General features: G+C 37.0%; 1 protein-coding gene across 4 annotated transcripts in view; it reads left to right on the top strand.

Moving 5' to 3' along the window:
* The window catches only part of PSD3 (pleckstrin and Sec7 domain containing 3), a 601,036-nt gene that overhangs the window by 497,955 nt on the left and 78,084 nt on the right, over window positions 1-24,997 (top strand). For all 4 annotated transcript variants that reach the window (XM_032838061.1, XM_032838062.1, XM_032838063.1 and 1 more), the window contains one exon: window positions 9,935-10,005. In XM_032838061.1, the coding sequence (XP_032693952.1) occupies window positions 9,935-10,005 (71 nt within the window). The remainder of the gene's footprint in view (window positions 1-9,934; window positions 10,006-24,997) is intronic.

Below are 24,997 nucleotides of genomic sequence, written 5' to 3' on the forward strand. Positions count from 1 at the left end.
CAAAAACAGGATGAATCAGTTTTGATGTAGGAAAAAATTCTCTGCTTTATGAATACAATAGAAAAATTGGAACAGTAAGATCTTAGCCACAATTTGTTCCCAGTTTATTTCAGAAGAAATTAAAGTTGAAGAGTATAGCATGAAAATACAAACTTTTACATGAAGCCTATACCTTTTGGTGGATTAAAAAATGTATAACTTTATTTTTTGGCATATATCCAGCAATACTCTTTACTTACTATTTTATTGCTCAGGAATATTTTCTGATTCCTTCCTCTCTATGAAAAAAATGGTAACAATCTGTACTTTCAATCCCAGTTATGTATTTAACTGTTTTACGAAGATCAGTGGCAATAATTGAAGCCAAGATATTGTTATTTTGTATTTCCAAAAAGGCTTCTTCAAATGTATAATGAAGATGAGATGAGAACATTAACAAGAACTGTTTTGTAATACTGAAGATTTAATGATAGTTCCGTTATCACCCATCTTTGGAACAACTGCCAATTTCTCTTTTGCAGAAATGTATATTCTGTGTGTGTCTGTGTGTATGTGTGTGTGTGTGTGTGTGTGTGTGTGTGTGAGAGAGAGAGAGAGAGAGAGACAGAGAGAGAGAGAGGAGGGGGGAGAGAGAAAGAATGATAAACATAAAAATTCGTTTGACTTTTTTTGTTCCTTATTTTAACCTACAGTGGGCAGGAAACAGTCCCCTAGCCAGGTCAAGGAATAGTCAAGGAATGTGGATAGTCAAGGAATGTGGACTAGTTCAGACTGTTTACCATGGCTGTCCCTTCAGTCCTTATTGGGCTGTATTTTCCCTGATCGGTCAGAGTCCACGCTAATTCAGCTCTTAAATAGCTCGAATGTAACTTTTATATCTCAGAGTTAACCGAGGCACTGGTCTTGGTCTTTCCCTGGTCTTTCCATGCATTTCCCAACTGGTCTTCCCCTGCATACAAAGCAGAGCAAAAGTGTCCAGTACTGTGGGGAGCAAGTACTGCAGGTTAGATGGGATCTCAGATTCCATATCAGTAAAGTGGAGATTATAATAATTGCTTCCTCATAAAGCTGTAGGCTTTATTAATACACATTAAGTTTTGGAACAGTGCTTAAAACAGTGTGTGGTGTTACTTCTGCTGTAATTAGCGCTGCTATTAGCATTGGTACCATGCAAAAACGTTGGGCTGGTCACATCTGAGAGGGCAGATGGAGGGATCATGCCTCAGCTCTGAATTTCATGGCCATGAGCAAGGATACCTTTGAAAGTTCTAGAATTCAGTGAAATTAGAGAACATACCTAACTTGTATTCCTCTCCTATCCCAAAGAAGAAACAAATGAACAAACAAACAAAAAAACTCCAGAGAACAAAAGCCTGAAAAACCGGTTTCCTCAGAGCCCACCCCCTTGATGGGGACAGGAGGACTTAACTCAGGAAACAGTGCCTGAAAAACCATGCGGCAGGCCCCTCCCCCAGAAAACCAACAACAACAAACAACAACAACAAAAAGACAAGAGAACAACCACCACTACTTCATAGATACAACTTTTATTTTTAATTCGTTCCCACTATTCTGGTTCATTTTTTTTATAGATAATTTTTTAACCTATTTACCATCACAGTGAGATGTCCAGTACATCAAATTCCATAATAACCTTTAAACCTGAACTTTTGATACATATACCTGTATTTTTCTTTTGCTTTTCTATTTTTAAAAATTTTTTTTAAAGATTTTATTTATTTATTTGACAGGCAGAGATCACAAGTAGGCAGACAGGCAGGCAGAGAGAGGGGGAAGCAGGCTTCCCGCTGAGCAGAGAGCCCGATGTGGGACTCGATCCCAGGACCCTGAGATCATGACCTGAGCCGAAGGCAGAGGCTTAAACCACTGAGCCACCCAGGTGCCCTATTTTTAAATTTTACTAATTTAATTTTAGTTTAGTTTAGTTTATTCTTTTTTTATTTTTATTTTTTAATATTCATATAGAGTTAAACTTCAAGGTAATCCCCTTTCCCCAATCTGTGCTACCCCTATAGGTAAACCAGTTTTTAATCCCCCTTTATCTTAGGAAAGTTGAGTCCTTTAACAAAGATATCAAGATACATCCAGCAAGAATCAAAATAACCTTCCTCACCCACACTGAGAATTTATAAGCACTCTCCCATCTTTTGACACCTAACTTGCTTACACCAAGCCCCATCTCCCTACACTATGGTGGATCTGCCCTTGCCAGTCATGCTTGCCTCAGTCCTGTGCTACAATACCCCTCCCCCAGAAGAATGGTGCAAATCAAGCCAACACCACATCTCCTGATCTGTAGCCTCAGTTCTGATGATAGTGGCAGTGATCCTTTTGCAAGCAGACCCATGCACACCTCTTAAAACGTGCACCACTTGGCTGAGGACCAAACACTGCCCACAAAAGGCAAAGAAGCCTCTGCACACAGCCACAGTGAAGGATAAAGCAGCCAGGACACAACAGCAGGGCACACACAACACACACAGGAGATGCTCCTTAAGGTGTCAAGTCCTATAGAGGAGGGTCACTGCACAGTAGGACATTGTAAGACCTCTTCTTCTTAAGGCCATTACCTTAAAGAGCAGGAAATGAACTAACTTTCCTAACACTTGGAAAAGATAGTTAGATAAAAATGAAGAGACAGAGGAGTATGTCCCAAATGAAACAACAGGATAAAACCACAGCAAGAGACCTAAGCAAAATGGAGATAAGTGATATGTCTGATAGAAAACTTCAAGTAATGATCATAAATATACTCACTGGACTTGAGAAAAGAAAAGGACATCAGTGATTCCCTGAACAAAGATTAAAAAAAGAAGCAGCAAGACAATAAATGAAATTAAAAGTACACTTGATAGAATAAATAGCAATTTAGAGGACTCAGAGGAACATTAATAACCTGGAAGACAGAGAAATGGGAAGTAATCAAGCTGAACAAAGAGGGGGGAGAATTGTGAAAAATGAGAATAGATTTAGGGAACTCAGCAGTTACATCAAGCATAATAACATTTACATTTTAGGGATCGCAGAAGAAGAGAAAGAGAAGAGGACAGAAAATTTATTTGAATTTATTATTTATTTATTTGAAGAAGTAGCTGAAAACTCCCCTAATCTGAAGAAGAGATCCATATCCAGAAGGCGCAGAGATTACCCCAACAAAATAAATGCAAGGAGGTCCACACCAAGACACATAGTAATTAAAATGGCAAATAGTGGTAGAGAAAAAAAAAAACTTTTAAAGCACCAAGAGAAAAGAAGACATTTCTTATAAGGGAAACCTGCTAAGCAATCAGTGGTTTTTCAGCAGAAACTTTACAGGCCAGCAGACCCAGTCGTGTCTGCAGAGATCAAACTCCTCAGGACAGGAGGGAAACAAGCGCATCCAGAAACTTGCTCCGATCCTCGGCTTTCAGTTCAATTACTGAGAGGTCGAAATGGTTGTGTAGCATCTGGGAGTTGGTGCTCTCCGCTGCCTTCTCAAATGCCGGCCCAAAAAAGTTCTTTCTGTCAGAGCTGTCGGTCTCTGGGGGGATGCCCACCACAGTCACAGTGCCCTGCTCCACACTTAGGGGCGCAGCCATCACCAAGGACAGCAGCTTGCAACGCCGGTTCTTTGTCGAAAACACGAAGGACTTGAGCAGGTATCTGCTGAGCAGGGTCAGGGATGCTGGTTTGGAAAACAGCGCAATGTCCGGAGTACCCTCCATGAGGGAGCAGTAGAGGAAGGGCGTGATATATTCAAAGTGCTGTAAGGGAAAAATCTTCAGCCAAGAATACTCTATCCAGCAAGACTATCATTCAGAACAGAGTGACAGATGAATGGATAAAGAAGATGTAGTGTGTATGTATATATACAATGGAATACTACCCAGCCACCAATGATTTCATCAAAATGAAATCTTGCCATTTGCAATGACATGGATGGAACTAAAGAGGACAATGCTAAGCAAAAGAAGTCAATCACAGAAAGACAGTTATATTATCTCATGTGGCATTTAAGAAACAAAACAGGATCATAGTGGAAGGGAGGGAAGACGAAATCAGAGAGGGAGACAAACTATAAGAGACTCTTAACTACAGGAAATAAACAGGGTTGCTGGAGGGGAGGGAGATGAGGGGATGGGGTAACTGGGGGATGTACGGGGAATAGACCTTCAGGGGGGCACAAGATGTAGTGAGCCCTGGGTATTATATAAGACTGATGAATCACTGAACTCTGTGTCTGAAATTAATAATACATTATATGTTAATTAATTGACTTTAAAATTTTTTAAAAAGAACAGAATGACAGATAAATTTTCTCAGAAAAACAAATAAATAAAGTAGTTCATGACAACTAAACCAACCCTATAAGAAATATTAAAAGGGATCCTTTGAGTGGAAAGGAAAGGAAAGGCCATAGTAAGACTAGGAGAAGTAGGAAACACAAAAGCAGTATAAGTAAGTATATCTATAAAAACCAGCCAAGGGATTCACAAAATAAAAGGATGTAAAATACGATACCATATACCTAAAACATGAGGATGAGAGGAGTAAAGAATGGGTTCCAGCTTAAGCAACCGTCAGCATAGCATGGACTGCTATATGCAGAAGATATTACATATAAACCAATGGTAGCCACAAATCAAAAACCAGTAATATATAAGCAAAGAATAACAAGAAAGAGATCCAAGTATTTCACTAAAGAAAGCCAGCAAACCATGAAAGAGTACAAGAAAATATCCTTTCAAGATATTGATACAAGAATAACCACAAAGTAAGTAACAAAATGGCAATAACACATCTATCAGTAATTATTTTCAATATAAATGTACTAAACACTCTAATGAATAGGACATAGGGTGTAAAACTATAATATGATATCACCTCACACCTGTCAAAATGGCTAAAATCAACAACATAGAAACAACAGGTGTTGGCAAGGATGTGGAGAAAAAGGAACCTTCCTGCACTGTTAGCCAGAATGCAGACAGGTGCACCCATTGTGAAAAATAGTATGGAGCTTCCTCTAAAAAGATAGAACTACCCTATAATCTAATGAACACATTACTGGGTATTTACCCAAAACACATGACAACACTAATTCAATGAGATACATGTCCCTTATGTTGATTGCAGCATTATTTACAATAGCCAAACTACAGAAGCAGCCCAGGTGTTCATCAACAGATTAGCTGATAGAGAAGATGTGGTATATATACGCAATGAAGTATTACTCAGCCATAAAAAGAATTAAATCCTGCGATATGCAACAACATGGGTGGAGGTAGAGTGTATAATGCTAAGCAAAATAAACCAGTCAGAGAAAGACAAATACTACATGATTTCACTCACATGTGCCATTTAAGAAACAAAATAATTATTAAAGGAAAAAAGAGAGACAAACCAAGGAACAATATTCTTAACTCTAGAGAACAAACTGATGATTACTAGACGGGTGGGGTGGTTCAATAGGGGAAACAGGGCAAGGGGATTAAAGAGTGTTTATGATGATATGTGAAGAAGGGTTAACACCTGTTTTTTTTTTTTTTTCAAACTATTCCCCAAAAAATAGATGAAGAAGGAAAGCTTCCAGATTCATTCTTTGAGACCAGCATTAGTGTAAGAAAACCAGATGAAGACACCACAAAAACAAAAACGAAAACAAAAACAAAAAACAAAATTACTGGTCAGTATCTCTGATGAACATAGATGCAGAAATCCTCAGGAGAATAGTAGTAAACCAAGTCCAACAATACATTAAAAAAATCATTCAACAAGATCAAGTAGGATTTATTCCCAGGATGGAAGGATGGTTCAATATTTGCAAATCAATCAATGAGATATAACATAGTAATTAGAGAAAGGATAAAATTCATATCGTCATTTAAATAGATGCATCAAAAGGATTTGACAAAGTATAACATCCATTCATGATTTTTTTAAAAAAGGCCCTCAACAATGTAAGTTTAGAGGGACCATACCTCAATATACAAAGACCTTATATGAAAATCCCACATCATACTCAATGGTAAAAAACAGAACATTTCCTCTATGTGAGGAACAAGACAATGATGTCCACTCTCACCAGTTTTATTCAACAAAGGCTGAAAGTCCTAGCCACAGCAGTCAGACAACGAAAAGAAATAAAAGGCTTTCAGTATTTGCAGACGACATAATACTACATAGAAAACCCTGAAGACTCCACCCAAAAGCTACTAGAACTGATAAATTCAGTATAGTTGCAGGATACAAAAATCAGTGTACAGAAATCTGTTGTATTTATATACACTGTTGATAAAGCAGCAGAAAGTAATTAACAATCCCATTTACAACTGCACCAAAAAATAATAAAACACCTAGGAATAAATGTCACTAAAGAAGTAAAAGAAATTGAAGACCACACAAAGAAATGGAAAGACCTTCCATGCTCTTGGATTGAAAGAACAAATATTGCTAAAATGTCTTATACTACCCAAAGCAATCTACAGATTTAATGCAAATCCCTATCAAAATACCAATAGCATTTTTCACAGAACTGGATCAGACAATCCTAAAATTGGTATGGCACCACAAAAGACCCTGAATAGCCAAAGCAATCTTAAAAAGAAAAGGTGGAGGCATCACAATTCCAGACTTCAAGTTACATTGCGGAACTGGTAATGAAAACAGTATGGTACTTGCACAAAAATGGACACATAGATTAATAGAAATGAATAGAATACACAGAAATAAACACACAACTACATGATCAATTAATCTCTGAAAAAGGAGGAAAGAATGTGCAATGGGAAAAAGTCTGTTCAGCTGGTGTTGGGAAAACTGTACAGCAACATGCAAAAGAATAAAACTGGACCATTTTTTTCACTACACACAAAAATAAAGGCAAAATGGCTTGAAGACCTAAATGTGAGACCTGAAACCATAAAAATCCTAGAAGAGGGCACAGGCAGTAACTTCTTTGACATCATCTATAATAAAATTTTTCTAGATACTTCTCCCGAGGCAAGGGAAATAAAAGGAAAAATGAACAATTGGGACTACTAAATTAAAAGTATCTGCACAGCGAAGAAAACTCTACAAAACTAAAAGGCAGCCTATGGAATGGGAGAAGAAATTTGCAAATGACCTATCTGTTAAAGTGTTAGTATCCAAAATACACAAAGAACTTACTCAACACCCAAAACACAAATAGCCCAATTAAAAAATGGGCAAAAGATATGAACAGACATTTCTCCCAAGGACATCCAGATGGCCAATAGACACATGAAAAGATGCTCAACGTCAGTCATCATCAGGGAAGTACAAATCAAAATCATCATGAGATATCACCTCACACCTGTCGGAATGGTTAAAGTCAAAAATTCAAGAACAAGTGTTGGCAAGTATGTGGAGAGAAAGGGACCTTCATGCACTGTTGATGAGAATGCAAACTGGTGCAGCCACTGTGGAAACAGTGGTTTCTTTAAAAACTAAAAATAGAACTACCCTAAATACCCAGTAATTGCACTGCTGGATATTTACCCAAAAAATACAAAAACACTAAGTCAGAGGCACATATGCATCTCCACGTTTATTGCAGCATTATTTACAATTTCCAAATTATGGAAGCAGCCCAGGTGTCCTTCAGTAGAGGAAGGGATAAAGAAATGGTGTGTGTGTGTGTGTGTGTGTGTATACACACAAGGGAATATTACTCATCCATGAAAAAAGAATGAAACCTTGACATTTGCAACAACATGGATGGATCAGAGAACGTGATGCTAAGCAAAATAAGTCAGAGAAAGAGAAATACCATATGATTTCACTCACACGTGGAATTTAAGAAACAAATGAGCAAAGGAAAAAAGGAAGAAATGAAGAAACAGACTCTTAAATATAGGGAACTAACTGATGGTTACCAGAGATGATTTGGGTGGGGGCAATGGGTAAAATAGGGGATGGGGATTAAAGGTGATGGGAAAAAGCAAAAACTAAATAAGTAAATAAAAATAAGAGAAAAACAAGAAAGAAAAGGGATTTCTCTAAATTACTTTCCACCATTAGCTAGTGATTTGCCTTAACTTGGGTAAATTTTCCATATTTTTAAATGAAGCATCTGAAGTTTTGAAAAGTTGGTGGATTGGCCAGGAGTTACTCAGGGGTTTTGGGTGAGATGGTTTTAAAACAAGGCTAGAAACCAGCTGTTCTGTTTCTAGTCAGGTACCTTCAGCACACCATGCTGCCTTTGGTCCTGCTCTGCTATGGCTCGTGCAGCCTGTGGTCACTTCGGTGTGCACCATTCTCACATCAACCATATCAATTTTGACACCTATTTAACAGTACATTCAACATTTATGTTACACACACACACACACACACACACAATGATCTGTGGCTCTCTTTATAAAGGAGATGGTGGTGTACTGTTGTTGATCATTTATTTTTGAATACATACTTTTAAACCTTGCATAGTGAAAGCAGATGGGATGATTTTTTTTTTTTTTTTTAATTTCCCCTGGAAACCTGCAGAGCGGATGTTTTGAGTCCTTTTTTGCCAGGTGGATATATCAGTATGATGTTGGCAGGGGTACCTGTGTTATGTAGGTGGATATTCACACAATTCCCAACCCTAAGGATTCTTGAGTCTTCAGTCAAACGAGATTTAAAGGATTTTCTTAAGAAAATACATTTCCTAATTTAATTAGGTATCCAAGTTAAGACAACATAAAGGCAGCCAAATGGTTGATGGAGGAATATGAACAAGTGGTCCTCTCTACATATTTGGATAGACATGTTTAGAAAAATGGCATTCAGGGGTGCCTGGGTGGCTCAGTCATTAAGCGTCTGCTTTCAGCTCAGGTCATGATCCCAGGGTCCTGGGATAGAGCCCTGCATCGGGCTCCCTGCTCAGCAGGAAGCCTGCTTCTCCCTCTCCCACTTCCCCTACTTGTGTTCCCTCTTGCTGTCTCTCTCTCTGTCAAATAAGTAAATAAAATCTTTAAAGAAAAAAAAAAAAGAAAAAGAAAAATGGCACTCAGGTAATAACATTTTCCAGTTACATTATTTTAATTAGGATTAAGATTAGATAGTAAATTGTTTTTGCTAATCTGTGTTTTTGTTTTAGGATAGTCTATAAAAGTATACATAAATCAGTTGAGAAATTCTACTTTTTACTCCAAGAAAATATAAACAAAAATAATATAAGGACTTCTGGAAGAAAATTAACTTGGAGAATTTTTATGAGGGTACCTAATGTCTGCCTTACACAGTGCCAGGTACTGTGAATTATAGAAATGAAGGGTACCTGCTCTCACTTCATTCATAATCCCCTGAAAAGTGACATTTTAACAAAAATACTGTTACAGTGTGGCAAGATCTGCAACTGAGTTACCACAGGTTGCCATAGGAATAATAATATCTAAAATTATAATCCAGTTGGTGGGTGTTGAGGGGAAATGCCAAGAGGAGTTCTTTTATATTCTGAGATTTTAATGATTTCTAGAAACTTTGAAAAGCTATAGATGATCTGGTACGTGAGCCTTTTAAGCTTTCTCTTAGATTAATATATACTTCCAAAATGCCTCTTTGCTTTCCCAATTCTTAAGTCATGTCTATAGAGCCATGCTTCCTGGGTTCAGATTCTTGTTCTCTTCTCTTCCTAGTTGTGTGACCACAAGTGGATTACTTTCTGTGCTTCAGTTTTATAAAAAGACAAGAGTCATAGTACCTGTCTTGCAGGATTATTGGGAGGATTAAGTGAGATAGTACATGGAAGACATTTTTGGAATACTGCCTGTTTTTGTTAAAGTCTCAAGAAAATTTTAGTTCTCATTATTAATTTTGGAAGTTAATAAATCAGGAACATTGAAACACAATTACCATGTTGATCATTTTGATTCTTTCTAAAATGCTGTTTTTGTCAAATAAAATTTTCCATTTTTTTTCCCCTTTCTAGCTCCAAGAGGAAAGCGAGGATGGAAAACTTTTTATGCTGTACTAAAAGGCACAGTCCTTTATTTGCAAAAGGTAAACATAAATTAAAAATGAAGCCCATAAAGCTTTATGAAATAATTTGACAAGGTACCCAGAAAATATTTACTTTGTACAAAGAGCCTACATCGAACACCCAAAAAATTACTTAATTTATGTCTAAATTCCTTGTTCATTTTTTTGTTGTTGTTTCTGTTAAAAATTATTTTAGAAATTATATGTATGTAACTATATATATTATATAAAGTATTTTATACACAAAATATTTGATGATATATGTTATAGTATATATTAAATATAAATATAAATGTGTGTGATCAGAACTGTGTTCCATTTGTGTTCAGTTAGAAATTTTGAATACAGGCTGATAAGTCAGACTGCAAATGGTCTATGTAGGTACGGTCCTGTGGCAGCGCTTGTTTCTTGGTTATTTATACTATAGATTAGTTAGATCCGTCATTTATCGCTTTCACTAATACTGTGTAATAGAATATCTTTATTTAATTATTTGCCTTCATTTAAATCTTACCTAAATCTAGAAACACACTTCAGTCAAGTCCTGAAGCCTTGGTACTTAATATAATCCAAATTATCTGGGGAAGTTTTTAACCGGACCATTTCCTGCCTGGATCCTTTCTTCTAAATCCCAGAATCTGGAAATCTATTTGGGATCAAGTTTGTATGTTCTGTCCTTTGAAAAGTAATCCCTGGAGCTTCTACCTCCCTAGCTCTGTGTGTATAAATATGAGAAATTTGTGTGTTGACTGGAATGTGGTCCACCCCTTCCCAGGGCCAAACAGGATTCCAGCTCTAACTGTGAAGGGCTGCTTGGGATTCAGGCAAATAGACAGCAAGGCAATAACAACACTGCCCTCAATGATGACTGATAGGAAAAGTCATTTTTTTAAGGTGATCAAAAACACATAACCCTCAATTTTTAAGTGCACAGTAGATAGTATTAACTGTCAGCACAGTGTTGTACAATAGATCTCTAGAAATTTTCCATCTTGCATGACAAATACCAAGTAAACAGCAATTCTCCCACTACCCCTCTCCCCAACCCCTGGCAACCACTATTCCACCCTCTGTTTCTGAGTTTGGCTATTTCGTGTAAGTGGAAATGCATAGTATATTTGTCCTTCAGTGACTGGCTGATTTCATTTAACATAATATGATGAAGGTTCATATATTTTGTAGTCTATGACAGAATTCCCTTCTTTTTTTAATGGCTAAATAATAGTCTATTTTTTACTTCATTTTCTTTCTTCATTCATTCATGCATAGATCTTTATGTTGTTTCCACCTCTTGGTCATTGTAAATAATGCTGAAGTAAACATGGAATGCAAATCTCTTTTTGATATCCTGATTCAATTACCACTGATAAAGGTAACACAGAAGTGAGATCACTGGATCATATGGTAGTTCTATTTATTTTGTAAAGAACATCTATACTGTTTTCCATAGTGGCTGAATTATTTTCAGTTCCCACCAACAATGCACAGGAGTTCTAATTTCTCCACATGCATGTTAGCACTTCTTATCCTCTGTTTTTTTGTTTCTTTTTGTTTTTAATAATGGCCATCCTAATAGGTATGAGGCGATATCTCATTTGTTTTGATTTACATTTTCATGATGATTTGTGATGTCAAGCATCTTTTCACATACCAGTTGGCCATATGAATGTTGTGTTTGTAGAAATGTCTCTCCAAGTCCTTTGCCCATAATTTATTCAGATGATTTGTTGTTTTTCTTTTGTTTTGTTTTTTGCTATTGAGTTATAGGACTTTCTTACATATTTTGATGTTAACCCCTTATTGTATATATGGTTTTCAGATATTTCCTCCCATTCTATAGGTGGCCTTTTCAATCCCTTGTTTTCTTTGCTGTACAGAAGATTTTTATTTTTGTGTAGTCGCACTTGTTTATTTTTGCTTCTATTGCCTGTGCTTTTGGAATCACATTCGAGAAATCATTGCCAGTGTCAATGCCAACAAACTTTTCAGCTGTTTTCTTCTAGTTTTATAGTGTCAAGTCTACATTTGAGCCTTTAATCTATTCTGAGTTAACTTTTGTTTAGGGTATAAGATGAAATGTCATTCTTTCATATGCGGATACCCATTTTCCTAGTACTATTTGAAAAAGGAATTATCTTTTCCCCCTTGTGTACTGTTGGCACTCTGCTGGAAATCAGTTTACTGCATACACATAGGATTATTTTTGGGTTCTCTTCTCTGTTAAGTTTGTCTGTATGTCTGTCCTTATGCCAATACTATAATGTTTTAATTACTGTAGCTTTGTAATATATTTTGAATTCAGGAAATGTGAGGCCTCTAAATTTGTTCTTTCTCAAGATTGTTCTGACTATTCAGGGTCCTTTCTAGTTCCATATGAATCTCAGGGTGGGTTTTCTATTTCTATTAAAAAATGCCATTGGGATTTTGATAAGTATATTGAATCTGTAGGTGACTTTGAGGAATATAAACATTTTTTTTTAATTTTTTTATTTTTTACAAACATATAAGGTATTATTAACCCCAGGGGTACAGATCTGTGAATCACCAGGTTTGCACACTTCACAGCACTCACCATAACATATACCCTCCCTGATGTCCATAGCCCCACCACCCTTTCCCTACCCCCCTACACTGGGTCCCCCCAGTTTGTTTTGTGATATTAAGAGTCTCTTACGGTTTGTTTCCCTCCCAATCCCATCTTGTTTCATTTATTCTTTTCCTGTCCCCCAAACCCCCCATGTTGCCTCTTCACTTCCTCATATCAGAGAGAGCATATGATAGTTGTCTTTCTCCTATTGACTTATTTTGATAAACATAATACCCTCTAGTTCCATCCATGTTGTCGCAAATGGCAGGATTTCATTTCTTTTGATGGCTGCATAGTATTCCATTGTATATATACACCACATCTTCTTTATCCATTCATCTGTTGATGGACATCTAGGTTCTTTCCATAGTTTGGCTATTGTGGACATTGCTGCTGTAAACATTCGAGTGCACATGCCCCTTCGGATCACTACGTTTGTATCTTTAGGGTAAATACGTGCAATTGCTGGGTCATAAGGTAGCTCTATTTTCAACTTCTTGAGGAACCTCCATGCTGTTTTCCAGAGTGGTTGCACCAGCTTGCGTTCCCAACAACAGTGTAGGAGGATTCCCTTTCTCTGCATCCTCGCCAGCATCTGTCATTTCCTGACTTATTAATTTTAGCCATTCTGACTGGTGTGAGGTGATATCTCATTGTGGTTTTGATTATTATTTCCCTGATGCTGAGTGATGTGAAGCACTTTTTCATGTGTCTGTTGGCCGTCTGGATGTCTTCATTGCAGAAATGTCCGTTCATGTCCTCTGCCCATTTCTTGATTGGATTATTTGTTCTTTGGGTGTCGAGTTTGCTAAGCTCTTTATCGATTTTGGATACTAGCCCTTTATCTGATATATTGTTTGCAAATATCTTCTCCCATTCTGTCAGTTGTCTTTTGGTTTTGTTACCTGTTTCCTTTGCTGTGCAAAAGCTTTTGATCTTGATGAAGTCCCAATAGTTCATTTTTGCCCTTGCTTCCCTTGCCTTTGACGATGTTCCTAGGAAGAAGTTGCTGTGGCTGAGGTGGAAGAGGTTGCTGCCTATGTTCTCCTAAAGGATTTTGATGGATTCCTTTCTCACATTGAGGTCCTTCATCCATTTCGAGTCTATTTTCGTGTGTGGTGTAAGGAAATGGTCCAGTTTCATTTTTCTGCATATGACTGTCCAATTTTCCCAACACCATTTGTTGAAGAGACTGTCTTTTTTCCATTGGACATTCTTTCCTGCTTTGTCGAAGATTAGTTGACCATAGAGTTGAGGGTCTATTTCTGGGCTCTCTATTCTGTTCCATTGATCTATCTGTCTGCTTTTGTGCCAGTACCATACTGTCTTGATGATGACAGCTTTGTAATAGAGCTTGAAGTCCAGAATTGTGATCCCACCAACACTGGCTTTCTTTTTCAATATTCCTTTGGCTATTCGCGGTCTTTTCTGGTTCCATATAAATTTTAGGATTCTTTGTTCCATTTCTTTGAAAAAAACGGATGGGATTTTGATAGGGATTGCATTAAATGTGTAGATTGCTTTGTGTAAATTGTAGACATTTTCACAATATTTTCTTCCAATCCAGGAGCATGTAACATTTTTCCATTTCTTTGTGTCTTCCTTAATTTCTTTCATGAGTACTTTGTAGTTTTCTGAGTACAGATTCTTTGTGTCTTTGGTTAGGTTTATTCGTAGGTATTATAGTTTGGGGTGCAATTTATCTTTCTTCTGTCTTGTTGTTGGTGTAAAGAAATGCAACTGATTTCTGTGCATTGATTTTATATCCTGACACTTTACTGAATTCCTGTACAAGTTCTATCAGATTTGGAGTGGAGTCTTTTGGGTTTTCCACATAAAGTATCATACCATCTTCAAAGAGTGAGAGTTTGACTTCTTCTTTGCCCATTTGGATGCCTTTAATTTCTTTTTGTTGTCTGATGCCTGAGGCTAGGACTTCTAGTACTATGTTGAATAACAGTGGTGATGATGGGCATCCCTGCCATGTTCCTGACCTTAGCGGAAATGCTCTCAGTTTTTCTCCATTGAGAATATTTGCGGTGGGTTTTTCATAGATGGCTTTGATGATATTGAGGTATGTCCCCTCTATCCCTACACTTTGCAGAGTTTTGATCAGGAAAGGATACTGTACTTTCTCAAATGCTTTTTCAGTATCTATTGAGAGTATCATATAGTTCTTGTTCTTTCCTTTATTAATGTATCACATTGATTGATTTGCGGATGTTGAACCAAACTTGTAGCCCTGGAATAAATCCCACTTGGTCATGGTGAATAATCCTTTTAATGTACTGTTGGGTCCTATTGGCTAGTATTTTGGTGAGAATTTTTGCATCTGTGTTCATCAAGGATATTGGTCTGTAGTTCTCTTTTTTGATGGGATCCTTGTCTGGTTTTGGGATCAAGGTGATGCTGGCCTCATAAAATGAGTATGGAAGTTTTCCTTCCATTTCTCTTTTTTGGAACAGTTTCAGGAGAATAGGAATTAATTCTTCTTTAAATGTTTGGTAGAATTCCCCTGGGAAGCCGTCTGGCCCTGGGCTTTTGTTTGGAGATTTTTGATGACTGTTTCAATCTCTTTACTGGTTATGGGTCTGTTCAGGTTTTCTTTCTTCCTGGTTCAGTTGTGGTGGTCTATATGTCTCTAGGAATGCATCCATTTCTTCCAGATCGTCAGATTTTTTTGGTGTAGAGTTGCTCATAATGTGTTCTTATAATTGTTTGTATTTCTTTGGTGTTGGTTGTGATCACTCCTCTTTCATTCATGATTTTATTTATTTGGGTCCTTTCTCTTTTCTTTTTGATAAGTCTGGCCAGGGGTTTATCAATCTTATTAATTCTTTCAAAGAACCAGCTCCTAGTTTTGTTGACTTGTTCTATTGTGGTTGTTTTTTGTTTTTTTTTTTTTTTGTGGTTTCTATTTCATTGATTTCTGCTCTGATCTTTATTATTTCTCTTGTTCTGCTGGGTTTAGGCTTTCTGTGTTGTTCTTTCTCTAGCTCCTTTAGGTGTAGGGTTAGGTTGTGTATTTGAGACCTTTCTTGTTTCTTGAAAAAGGCTTGTACTGCTATATATTTTCCTCTCAGGACTGCCTTTTTTGTGTCCCACAGATTTTGAACTGTTGTGTTCATTATCATTTGTTTCCATGAATTTTTTCAATTCTTCTTTAATTTTTCTGGTGACCCATTCATTCTTTAGAAGGATGCTGTTTAGTCTCCATGTATATGGGTTCTTTCCAAATTTCCTCTTGTGATTGAGTTCTAGCTTCAGAGCATTGTGGTCTGAAAATATGCAGGGAATTATCCCAATCTTTTGATACCAGTTGAGACCTGATTTATGACCCAGGATGTGATCTATTCTGGAGAATGTTCCATGTGCACTAGAGAAGAATGTGTATTCCTTCTCTTTGGGATGGAATGTTCTGAATATATCCGTAATGTCCATCTGGTCCAGTGTGTCATTTAAGGCCTTTATTTCCTTGGTGAACTTTTATTTGGATGATCTGTCCATTTCAGTGAGGGGAGTGTTAAAGTCCCCTACTATTATTGTATTATTGTCAATGTGTTTGATTTTGTTATTAATTGGTTTATATAGTTGTCTGCTCCCATGTTAGGAGCATAGATGTTTAAAATTGTTAGATCTTCTTGTTGGACAGACCCTTTGAGAATGCTATAGTGTCCTTCCTTATCTCTTATTATAGTCTTTGGCTTAAAATCCAATTGATCTGATAGAAGGATTGCCATCCCAGCTTTCTTTTGATGTCCATTAGCGAGGTAAATTGTTTTCCACTCCCTCACTTTAAATCTGGAGGTGTCTTTGGGTCTAAAGTGAGTTTCTTGGAGGCAGCATATTGATGGGTTTTGTTTTTTTATCCATTCTGTACCTTGTGTCTTTTGATTGGGTCATTTAGCCCATTTACATTCAGGGTAACTATTGAGAGATAAGAACTTAGTGCCCTTGTATTGCCTGTAAGGTGACTGTTACTGTATATCATCTCTGTTCCTTTCTGATCTACTACTTTTAGGGTCTCTCTTTGCTTAGAGGACCTCTTTCAATATTTCCTGTAGAGCTGGTTTGGTGTTTGCAAATTCTTTCAGTTTTTATTTGTCCTGGAAACTTTTTAATCTCTCCTTCTATTTTCAATAATAGCCTAGCTGGATATAGTATTCTTGGCTGCATGCTTTTCTCATTTAGTGCTCTGAATATATCATGCGAGTTCATTCTGGCCTGCCGGGTCTCTGTGGATAAGTCCGCTGCCAATCTAATATTTTTACCATTGTATGTTACAGACTTCTTGTCCTAGCCTGCTTTCAGGATTTTCTCTTTTTCGCTAAGACTTGTAAATTTTACTGTTAGATGACAGGGTGTGGACCTATTCTTATTGATTTTGAGGGGGGTTCTCTGCGCCTCCTGGATTTTGATGCTTGTTCCCTTTGCCAAATTAGGGAAATTCTCTACAATAATTCTCTCCAGTGTACCTTCTGCTCCCCTCTCTCTTTCTTCTTCTTCTGGAATCCCAATATTTCTAATGTTGTTTCGTCTTATGGTCTCACTTACCTCTTGAATTCTCCCCTCGTAGTCCAATAGTTGTTTGTCTCTCTTTTGCTCAGCTTCTTTATGCTCTGTCATTTGGTCTTCTATATCACTAATTCTTTCTTCTGCCTCATTTATCCTAGCAGTAAGAGCCTCCATTTTTTATTGCACCTCATTAATAGCTTTTATTATTTCAACTTGGTTAGAATTTAGTTCTTTTATTTCTCCAGAAAGGGATTTTATTTCTCCAGACAGGTTTCTCTTATATCTTCCATGCCTTTTTTGAGCCCTGCTAGCACCTTGAGAATCATCATTCTGAACTCTAGATCTGACATATTACCAATGTCCGTATTGATTAGGTCCCTAGCCTTCAGTACTGCCTCTTGTTTTTTTTTGTTTTTTTGTTTTGTTTTGTTTTGTGGTGAGTTTTTCCGCCTTGTCATTTTATCCAGATAAGAATATATGAAGGAGCAAATAAAATACTAAAAGGGTGGCAAACACCCCAGGAAAATGTGCTTTAATCAAATCAGAAGACACCCCAAATCGTGGGGGGGGGAGAGAGGGGTAATAGAAAGTTCAGCAGAAAAGAATTAAAATAAGAAAACAAATAAAGAAACAATATAAAAAGGAAAAAAAATATATATATATATATTAGACTGTTGACTAGAACAGGGTCACCCACTTAATTTTTGGAGTATTTTGGTCTCTTAGAAGAAACTGCATCCCAAAATTTTAAAGATGAAAGACATATATAAGAGTAAACACAATGAAGGGATGGAATATGACTATAAAGATGAAAAAAAAATTTTTTTTAATTTCTAAAAAAGGAGTTGATAAGGTAAGTTGGTTGGGAGAATAAAGAAAAAGAAAGTGGAGGGAATTTGCTCAGGCTGGAGACTAGAAAAAGCCTGGTGCTAGATTTAGGGTTTATTTTGATCTATTAGATAAAGTTGTACCCCAAATTTTTTAGAAGAAAAAACCCTATGTGTATACAAAAAATAAAGTTAGATACAATGAAGGATAAAATAGGACTATAACAATGAAGTTTCAAAAAAGATTTTTTTTTATGAAAGTTATTGTTAAGATAAAGTAGTTATAAAAACCTTAAAAGAGGAAAGGATAAAAGTTAGAAAAAAATTTAGCAGAAGAAAAAAAAATAAAATTAAAAAAAATTAACTTTGCAAGACTAAAGAATCATGGGGAGAAAGCCATGACTTCCATGCTTTGCTTCCTCCTCCTCTGGAATTCTGCTGTTCTCCTTGGTAAGTGAATTTGGTCTTGGCTGAATTTCTTGTTGATCTTCTGGGGTAGGGGCCTGTTGTAGTGATTCTCAAGTGTCTTTGCCTGAGGCGGAATTGCACTGCCCTTACCCAGGGGCCAGGCTAAGTAATCTGTTCCAGTTCGCTTTCGGGAATTTTTGTTCCCTGAACGCTTTCCGTAGAGTTCTGGAGGACGGGAATGAAAATGGCGACCTCCCTATCTGCGGCCCAGAGGAGAGGGGGCTCACGGCCCCACTCCTCAGCGAAGCCTCAGAGAAAAGCGCTCAATCACTCCTGTCTCCCTGGCCTCTGGCTGCACTCTGAGCTCACCCAGCCTGTGACCAAGCGTCTCTGTCTCTGGCACACAGCTCTGCCTGGAGTCTCCGAATCCCGCAGATCCCTGAGCTCTTTCAGGGGTGGTCTCCCCAGATCTCTGGGGACCCCTCTCACAGAGCAGTGGCCTGTGCCACGGATCACAGTTCAAGGTAACCCCAAGTTGAGAGCTCACTCCTCGGCTCTGTCTCTGTAGCTGGCTTCCGTGCTCTAATACCTACAAGTTCTGCAACACTCAGACACCCCCGATCCTTCTGTCACCCCGCAGGACCTGGGGCCATGCTGTTCCCACGTGGGCTTCACCCCAGTTTAGCCTCTGGAGCGATGTCCCTCAGTGGAGCAGACTTTTAAAAGTCCTGATTTTGTGCTCCGTTGTTCTGCCGCTTGCCAGGAGCTGGCCCCTCCCCCCGCGGTCTATCTTCCCGTCACTTTGGATTCACTTCTCCTCCGGTCCTACCTTTCAGAAAGTGGTCGATTTTCTGTTTCTAGAATTGTTGCTCTTCTTCTCTTCGATCTCCTGTTGGATTTGTAGGTGTTCGCAATGGTTTGATAAGCTATCTAGCTGATCTCCTGCTACCTGATGTCGTCTCAGCCTACTTCTCTGCCATCCTGACTCCTCCCCTCAGGAATATGAACGTTTTAACAGTATTGTCTTCAAATCCATGAACATGAGATGCCTTTCCATTTATTTGTGTCTTGAATTTCTTTTAACAATGTTTTGTATTTTTCAGTGTATAAGGTTTTCCCCTCCATTAAGTTTTCTTCCTGAGTATTTTATTTATTTATTTATTTAGTTAGTTAGTTAGTTAGTTAGTTATTTTTTGATGCTATTGTAAGTGGAAGTGTTTTCTTAATTTCCTTTCAGGATTGTTCATTATTGGTATATAGAAATGCAACTGATTTTTACATGTCAATTTTGTATCCTGCAATGTTGCTAAATAGGTTTCTTAGTTCTAACAGGTGTTTGTTTTGTTTTGTGGAATCTTTAGAGTTTCCTATTTATAAGGTCATGAAATCTGTGAACGGATGAGTTACTTTTTCCTTTCCAGTTTGGAAGCCTTTTAGTTCTTTTTCTCACCCGTTCCAGGTAGGACTTCAGTACTATATTGAACAGAAGAGGTGAAAATGAGCTTCTTATTTCTTTTCTTAGAAGAAAAACATTCAGTTTTTCACCATTGAATATAATGTAAGCTGTGAGCTTTTCATATATGACTTTTATTATAGTAAGGTAATTTCCTTTTATTCTTTGTTTAATATTATCATTAGAAAGTCTTGAATGTTTATTAAATGCTTTTTCTGCATCTATTGAGATAATCATTTGGCTTATAACCTTTTTTCTGTTAATATGATTATCACATTAATTGATTTTCATATATGGAATTATCTTTACATCCTAGGAATAGATCTCACATGGTCACAGTGTGTACTCCTTTTGATGTAGTATTGGATTTGGTTTGCTGGTATTTTGTTGAGGATTTTTGCGTCTATACTCTTCAGGAATATTGACCTGTAGTTTTCCTGTGTATCTTTTTCTGGTTTTGTTATCAGGATAATGTTGGTCTCATAAAATGAGTTAAAACTGTTCCCTCCTGGGGCGCCCAGGTGGCTCAGTGGGTTAAAGCCTTTACCTTCAGCTCAGGTCATGATCCCGGGTTCCTGGGATCGAGCCCCGCATCAGGCTCTCTGCTCAGCAGGGAGCCTGCTTCCCCCCTCTTTCTCTCTGCCTGCCTGTCATCTCTGTCTGTCAAATAAATAAATAAAATCTTTAAAAAAACAAAAACAAAAACTATTCCATCCTCTTCGATTTTTGGAAGAACGTGAGAAGAATTGATATTAATTCTTCTTTAAAACTGTTCTTTAGTGTACCTTGGTGGCTCAGTTGGTTAAGCATCTGCCTTCAGCTCAGGTTGTGAATCCAGGGTCCTAGGATCAAGTCCTGCATCAAGGTCCCTGCTCAGTAGGGAGTCTGCTTCTCCCTCTCTCTTTGCCCCTCCACCATGGTCGTGTTTGGTCTCTGGCTCACACTTTCTCTCTATTGCGTGCACATGCGCAAATAAATAAATAAAATCTTTTAAAATAAATAAATAAATAAATAAATAAATCTCGTCTTTAATTATGGGTAAGCCGGTCCTAGACTTTTTTCCATTGGGGAGGGTCTTTTGTTTGTTTTTATTGTTTTTTTTTTTAATGTAAACTTTATTTTATTTTTTCAGTGTTCCAAGATTCATTGTTTCTGCATCATGGGGAGGGTTTTGATTGCTGATTTACTCTGCTTACTAGTTATAGATCTGTTTTGATTTTCTATAATTACATAATTCAGTCTTGGCAGATTTTATTTCTCTAGGAATTTACCTCTTTCTTCTAGGTTGTCCAACTTGTTCATAGTTGTTTCTTATAATGCTTTTAGTTTTGTGGCATCAGTTGTATTCTGTCTGTTTTCATTTCTGATTTTATTTATTTGTAGTGTAGTTAAAGGACTGTCCATTTTATTAATCTTTTCAAAAAACAAATTCTTGGGGTGCCTGGGTAGTTCAGTTGATTAAGCATCCCACTCTTGATCTCAGGCTCATGGGTTCAAGCCCCATGTTGGGCTCCACACTGAGCATGGAGCCTACTTTAAATAAAAACAAACAATTCTTAGTTTTATTGATTTTTTTTTTTTTGCAATTTTTCTGGTTTCTATTTCATTTATTTCTACTCTAACAGAAATACACCTTTAAATATAAAGTGAGCGTCTTATAGACAGCTTATAGTTGGGTGTTGTTTTATTATCCATTGAGACGCTCTGTATTTTGGTGGGAGAGTCTAATCCATTTACATTTAATTATTAATAGTGAAGGACTTAATATTAGCATTTTGTAAATTGTTATCTTTTTGTAGCCTTTTGACACTTTTTTCCTCTTTCAGTGTCTTCCTGTGCTTGCTTTTTTTTTTTTTTTTTTTTTTTTTTTTTTTGGCAGAGAGAGAGACAGTGAGAGAGGGAACACAAGCAGGGGGAGCAGAAGAGGGAGAAGCAGGCTTCCTGCAGAGCCGGGAGCCTAATGTGGTGCTTGATCCCAGGACACTGGGATCATGACCTGACTCAAAGGCAGACGCTTAAGGACTGAGCCACCCAGGTGCCGTCTTCCTGTGCATTTTATTGACATTTTGTAGAAACATGTTTTTATCCCTTTCTCATTGTCTTTTGTATATCTTTTGTACATATTTTCTTTGTGGTTACCATGAGGCTTACATAAAATATTTTATGTATATGGTTCTAACAGTCTCTTTTAAGCTGACAACAACTTAACATTTTCAATCACATACAAAAACACTTTCACTGCCTACCACAACATGCACAATTTATGATACTGATGTCATCATTCTTTTAACAAATTTTTGTGTTTATAGTTACTCTTGATATATTTCTCTTTCAAGTGTAATATAATTATATGTGATTTGCATACCACTGCTACAGTATTTCATTACTCTGTATTTGTCTATATATATGTCTTTACCAGTGAGATCTATACTTCATATGCTTTCATGTTGCAGTTTGATATCCTTTCATTTCAGATTCTTATTTTGTTTTCATTACACTTCAAGTATGTCAGGTCTAGGTGTAACAAATTCCTTCAGTTTTTGTTTATGAGGGAAAATCTTTTTCTCCCTTAATTTTTTAAAGGACTAATTTGTTGTATATAGTACCTTTGGTTTATAGGTTGTTTGTTTCCCACCATTCTGGATATATCATCCTATTTTCTCATGACCTGCAAGGTTTTTGCTTAGAAATTTTTTGAGTCTTAAGGGATCCATGTAAATTACGAGTCACTCTTGCTACTTGCAAAATTCTCTTCATCTTTGACTTTTGAAAATTTGATTATAATGTGTCTTGGTGTAGTTGTCAGTGAGTTCAACTAGATTTGAGACTTTGGGGCTTCTTGGATCTAGATGTCCATTTCTTTCCTGATTTGGGAAGTTTTTGGCCATTATTACTCTCTAAGCTTTCTACCCCTATCTCTCTTCTCCTTCTGGGATTCTGAGGATACGTGTTTTGGTCCAGTGGATGGTGTCCTGTTGGTCTATTAGGCTTTCTTTACTCTTTTTCATTCTTTTCTTTTCCTTTGCGTTTCTTTGACTGAATAATTTCAAGTTGCCTGTTTTCAAGTTTGTCCTTTCTTCTTGCTCAAGTCTGCTATTGAACCCATCTAGTGATTTTTTTTTTTAGTTCAGTTACCCTATTATTTAGCTCCAAAATTTCTGTTTAATATAAAATTTTTTATCTCTTTGTTAATATTCTCATGTTGTGCACACATCATTTTCTTGAGCACATTGAGCATCTTTATAATGGTTACTTCAAAATTTTTATCAGATAACTTACATACCTCTCCTTATTTGGGGTCAGTTTCTGGAGGTTTATTTTGATTTTCTGATCAGGCCTTATCTACTTGTTTCTTCATTTGTCTGATAATTTTGTATTGGGATCTGCACATTTAAAGTTACCCCTCTCAGTCTTTACGGACCATTTTCATATAGGGAAGGCCCTTGCCAATCTGCTTGGCTAATTTTCGAAGATCTTTGAAACTTGTTTTGAGTGATGGAACTTTTCTGTGCCTCTGCATGCAGTTTCTTAGGTAGACAATCTTACATTCTTTTTCAAGAGCTTGTAATTTTCGCTTGTTTATTTGTAGCAGTGCAACTACTCTGGTTTTACAGCAGGAAGCCATAGCTCTCTCTTCTTCTTTGTGACAACCAGGCATCCAGAGTATGTCAGTTCCCAGCAATGCCCCAAGTCAGTCAAGAAAATTACCGTTTCCCTTGGGCAGCCCTCTGATAAGAATGCCAGATACACTCCATCCTTGTATCTCTCTCTTTAGAGAGAAGCCTTAGGTTTTGCACTTTTCTCCCAATCTTACCAAGCTGTGCCGGCTGCAGTAAGCCATCCACCACTTTCCTTTAATTTCAGCAACCTCCAGGTAGCCAATCTATGCTGATTCACTCAGAATTCTGAGTGAGGCATGACAGAAACCATTCCTTCAGCAACCTTCCAAAAAGCCAGAACATTAGAGGCATTCTCCACTCTTAACTTTACCCGGAGGGACTGGTTAAGGGGTAGGGTATTTTCTTGTGGTGCTGACCTGTGGTAGTTTCAGTGAGGGGCTAATATATAAAGTGAAATTATTGTTCTTATCCATTTCAATGTGGTTCTTCTTGGCTTTTTTTCTCATAACACTGCAGCCTCTTAACTGCATTCTAACATTTTCATAAAGGCATTTTGATGCATATATTATGGCTAAATTGTGTTTCTTTGGGGGAACAGGAACTGAGACTTTTTATTTTGCCATCTTGCTGACAGCACTCCTAGGAAAATATTTTTAAATCTACTTGGACTATAATAAATAGTTTTGGCATCTTTTTCTTTTCACTTTACTTAGTATCATAAGCATTCTTAAATTTAAATTTTTTCAGAAGCATATTTTTTCATTAACCTGGTATCTGGTGACTATGATATGATAAGAGTCATATGGTTTTATTTTTTTCCTCTCTCCTTAGTAAAGTTTATAAAAGCATTCATTTTTAATTGCCTATATTTTCCATTAAATAGGTTTACCATAACTTCATCTTTTTCCCATTTTCAGACATACCCTCATTTTGGTTGCTTTTCAGTTATAAATAATGGTGCGTGTATTTGTGCACATATCTATTTATATCCTGAAGATAGATTCCTGGTACTGTCATAGGTCACAGGGACAGGATAGGAACTGCTTAAAATTATTGGGACATAATTCTAAATTCCTTCTGAAGAGGCCAAAAACCAATATTCATTCCCAACAGTTATTTACGACAATATCTGTCTCATCACAGCCTCTTCTCACCAGATTACTTATTGGTGTTTGGATATTTGAAGAGAAAGTTCCCATTCATTTTGAACATTTTATTTTTAGTGTATAAACACATGCCCTTACACGTTTAATATTCTTCTATAGCTGTCGTTTCACAAGTGTGTTTCTCTGGGAAAGAGTCCTTCCTTTGATATGCCATCTACAGTACTGAATGAGATAGCATCCCCTATATCGTGGCACCCACACTTGCACCATTGATATAATAAAATGCTTTGGAATGGAGATACCACTAATGGGAAATATATTTAACTTATTTTTATTTTAAACATTTCAAGTTTTATAATAATGCTCTATATAATAAAATGGAAAGAATAATTTGCTTTAAAAACCACCCATCCTTAGGAGTCTTCCCAGTCCAAAGAAGGACTTTGAGTGCATTTTATTATATTCTGTATCAACATTTTACATATTACAAGAGCAGC

Source organism: Lontra canadensis, unplaced genomic scaffold, assembly GCF_010015895.1.
Source record: "Lontra canadensis isolate GAN:19392208 unplaced genomic scaffold, GSC_riverotter_1.0 scaffold101, whole genome shotgun sequence".
NCBI lineage: Eukaryota > Metazoa > Chordata > Mammalia > Carnivora > Mustelidae > Lontra > Lontra canadensis.